Source organism: Microtus ochrogaster, chromosome 4 (genome assembly GCF_000317375.1).
Source record: "Microtus ochrogaster isolate Prairie Vole_2 chromosome 4, MicOch1.0, whole genome shotgun sequence".
Lineage (NCBI taxonomy): Eukaryota > Metazoa > Chordata > Mammalia > Rodentia > Cricetidae > Microtus > Microtus ochrogaster.
The window spans coordinates 14,449,161-14,453,131 of record NC_022011.1 but is presented as its reverse complement, the minus strand read 5'-3'; the positions used below and the strand labels follow the sequence as shown (position 1 = coordinate 14,453,131).

The window sequence follows — 3,971 nt, the reverse complement described above, 5'->3', positions numbered from 1 at the left end:
GGAGGGAGGGAGGGAGGGAGGAAGGAAGGAAGGAAGGAAGGAGGGAAGGAAGGAAGGAAGGAAAGAAAGGAGGGAGGGAGGGAGGAAGGAAGGAAGGAAGGAAGGAAGGAAGGAAGGAAGGAAGGAAAAAAGAAAAGATCCAAGCTCGGTGTTGCTATTGTCCTTAGACGCTGTTCATTAGTGGTCTATGACGCAAAGTTCAGGGATGTGGGGAGTCAGCAGCTCTCAGCTGTATGGCAGAACTATTGGGACGCAGCTATGGAACCGGAGCAGAGACCCCAGCACCGGCCAGCCTGTACCCACCTTGCCCACCGCAGCTTCAGTGCCCAGGCCTGGTCTGGTACTTGCTGCAACTATGCAGGGCAGAAGCCTTGGGCCACACTTGTTGGAAAGGGGGAAAAGGTGGGTTTTAGCCCACAGCTCAAGGTGCAGGCCTTCGGGCAGGGAAATCGAGGCAGCAGGAGCTGGAAGCAGCTGGTCACATCTTGTCCACAGTCAGGAACAGAGAGGAATGCAAATGCTTAGCATGTATCACACATCTACTGCCCTGGACCGGCCTCACCCACAGTTCAGAGGGGTTTTCTCCTAGCACTTAAAAATAAGATATCCCCGTAGGCGTGCCCAGAGGTCTCGGAGGTCATCCTAGATGAGTCAAATGACAGTAACTTTTCCATCACCACGGGGCAAACCTATTTCTCCCCGAGATGCTCTAGGACTCTCAAAGAGGCCTGGAGGGGATTTCTTCAAAGTCACAGTCCAGCCCCCACCCCAGACATATTTTACTCCTTATATTTGGTCAAATTTCTTTAAAACATGGAGTTATTGCAAGAATCAAGGAAGCCATTATAAAAGAGTTTGAGGAAAGTGCTCAGTCAGTAAAGTTCGTATCCTTAGCACTCATGCAAAAGAGCCAAAAGAGGCAGGCTGTGCCTGTAATCCAGTGGTGGGGAGGCGAAGACAGGACTATCCTGGGCTTTGTGGGCCAGCTTGTCTGTTTGAACTGGAACTTCATTTAAAAATAAGATGGAGAGAAGGTGAGGGAGACACTATGTTAACCTCTGGTCTCTACGCATCTGTGTGCATGCATGTGCGTGCGCACACACACACACACACACACACACACACACAAAACAAAACCAAAGTAATGTAAAGTGTTAGGGCCATCTTCTGACACAATGACATAGCGCCTACTATGTACCCCGACAGCTTCATTGAAATCTCACGTAGCTAGGCAGGACTGTCACCCCATTTTACAGAGGTGGAAACCTGATCCCAGAGAAGTTACCTGACTTGTGAACAAGGAGCAAAACTAGAATCCATTCCAGATAGGCCGCTCCCAAGTCCATACTTCTGTCCAGTAGCCTACTAATGCTATCACTTACTCCCTGGTATCTCTTCCAGTTTGATAACCTTCAAGAACCGGGACATCTGTGCTGATCCCAGGATGCACTGGGTGAAGAGACTTCTCCATAAGCTGGCCTAGTGAGGAGGGCCTGATGACCATGGGCGTGGCCACTCCCGCTGCCATTTATGCAAGAAAGCTGCTTCCGTGTCCTGGACTGTCACCCTGTCAGGCCTCTGGTCCCCTCCACCTCCCCTGCAGCCCCTCTAACCCATCCTCATCACACAGCAGCAGAGGGAGCACGTTCAGGCCAGCCCTTTCCCAGAATCCCCTCCCATTGCTTTAGATGAGGCCACACCCTTGCTTTGGTGCCCTGGTCCTGCAGACCTGGCTGCCTTCCCTCTCCCCAGCCTAGGGAAGACCCAAATGCTTCGGGTCTGTGCTGCTCAGGTTCACTGCCTGGAAGGTTGCTGATACTCAGAACGCTATTCCTCCACTTGCACTGGCCCAGTGCCATTGGCCTTCAAGGCTTCAATCAATCCCGGCGGGCACCGCCAAGCACCGTTCTTCAGACTTCCGTGGTCTCTGCCTGTTCTCTGTAGAACTCTCGGGGTTTCAGGATGGTCCACCAGGCCTGGGGGTTAGGCTGAGGTTCCCACCAAAGCTCCTCCTGTCTCTTGGTCTCCAGCATGGGGCAGGGAACACAGGAGCATGAGACAGGGAGCACGGGGCATGAAACGCGGTGCACACAGGCAGGCTCAGAATCAGAATTCTGAAAGGAGCTGCAGACTCCATCAGTAAAAGTCATATTTCCCCATCCCTGGGTACAGGGCAGTCTCCTGTCACCACAGAGACTCGGGCTGTTAGAAGGTGGCTATGTAAGCCAACCGTGCAACCCTAACTTTACCAAGAATCACCTTCGGTACCCTCTTTAGCCATTTCTTCCTCACCCTGCTTCTCTTGACTGCTTGACTGAATTGCTGGTCCTCAAATTCATGCTATGGTGTTAGTGACTGCCATGGCTTGGTATTATAAGCTCTAGTGATATTTATATAGGAAAAGAGGATAAATATTTATATAGGAAAAAAGGCCAAATAGATGAACTGGAGAGTCTTAGGAACTGGGGTCAGGGAAGGCCATGCGTTCTCATCCCCAGAAAGCAGCTGGGTATGGTGACTGCAGTGGGTGGCATAGAAAAGCTCAAGAGTTTAGTTGGGAATTATTTTGGGGTGGTTGGGGCAAGCTAGGACACAGATTTAGGATTCATTTGTGCTTCCCTGGGGACAGCAGTGTCCTGGGGGAGGAGATAAATCTGCTTGCTCCTCTGGAGGGAAAGTGGCTTGGCTTAGCTGAGTGGCTTGATTGTGTGACCCTGAGAACCTTGCTTCACCTTTCTGAGCCTCAGCTGACAGATGGAACTGCAGAGGGTTTGATCCAAACCGTGGGCACAGACACTGCCAGCCTCAGCTGTGCCCACGGCTCATGTCCCTCCAGAACCCAGCAGGAACATCTGCCAACCAGGAGCACCGTTAGTGCTAATCTGCCCGCTGCCCATGCACGGAGCCTCAAGTGCCCTGAGACCCACCCGCCTCCTCTCCTACTTCTGGGAAAATAAATGTTTACCAACAGTGTCTGCCTTGGTCCCTCGTCATCTGTGTCACCGGGAAATAGGATGGGACGCCATGACCTGTGCCACTTACTGGAGAAGATGACATTCAAATATAAAGAGACTTGTATAAGGTTACCCTATGGGTGGATATAAGGCTTGGGACGCAGCTACACAAATACCAAGAGAAAAGCCAGGCATTTCTCCCCAAGCTCCCACTGACCTGGCTTGGCCATGCATAAGATCACTGCTTGTCCCCCAGGTCCAGAGCTAGGTATAGAATGTTCATTCGATAGAATAATTCTTTCTCATATAGGTGTATCAAACATTCTGATCAATGGACAGCCTCCAGGTGGATATCCAGGGACCTAGGGCCTTCCTTCTCCTGGTTATGCCCTCCTCCAGGGTCTGAACCCCTCTGTGGAAGGGAAGGGAGGTTTGTGGGATGGTGGGAAAGAGTCTGCCCCCATCTTGCCATGTGTCCTTGGCAGGACTCAGTCACATCGTCGTCCTGACTGCACGGGAAGCTGGGAAACAGGAAGAGGTTGGGTGGGGCTGGGCTGGTGTTGGGCTCCTCAGTTCTTCACAGACCCAGCCCCTTTCTTGGGTCCTCACACTGTCTTAGGGTTTCTGTTGCTGTGAGGAGACACCACAACTCTTAATAAGGAAACACTTAGTTGGTTCTGGCTTACAGTTCAAAGGTTTCGTCCATTAGTGTCAAGGAAGGAAGCAGGGTAGCATGAGGCAGACATGGTGCTGGAGAGGTAGCTGGTAGTTCTACATCTGGATAGGCAGGTAGCAGGAAGAGGGCAACACATTGGGCGTGGCTTGAGCATCTGAAACCTCAAAACCCACCCCAAATGACACAGTTCCTCCAACAAGGCCACGCTTTCTAATATCACTCCTTATGAGTCTATGGGGACATTTTCATTCAAACCACCACGTTCCACTCCTTGGTCCCCATAGACTTATAGCTGTATCACAACGCAAAATGCATTTAGTTAACTTAAAAATCGTCATAGT

The 3,971-nt window shown here is 51.2% G+C and overlaps 1 protein-coding gene across 1 annotated transcript in view; it reads left to right on the top strand.

Annotated features, from left to right (window-relative positions):
• Ccl22 (C-C motif chemokine ligand 22) overlaps positions 1-1,483 on the top strand; it is a 5,189-nt gene extending 3,706 nt beyond the window's left edge. The window contains exon 3 of the mRNA XM_005345594.2: positions 1,402-1,483. Within this exon, the coding sequence (XP_005345651.1) occupies positions 1,402-1,483 (82 nt within the window). The remainder of the gene's footprint in view (positions 1-1,401) is intronic.
• The last annotated feature ends 2,488 nt before the right edge of the window (positions 1,484-3,971 follow it).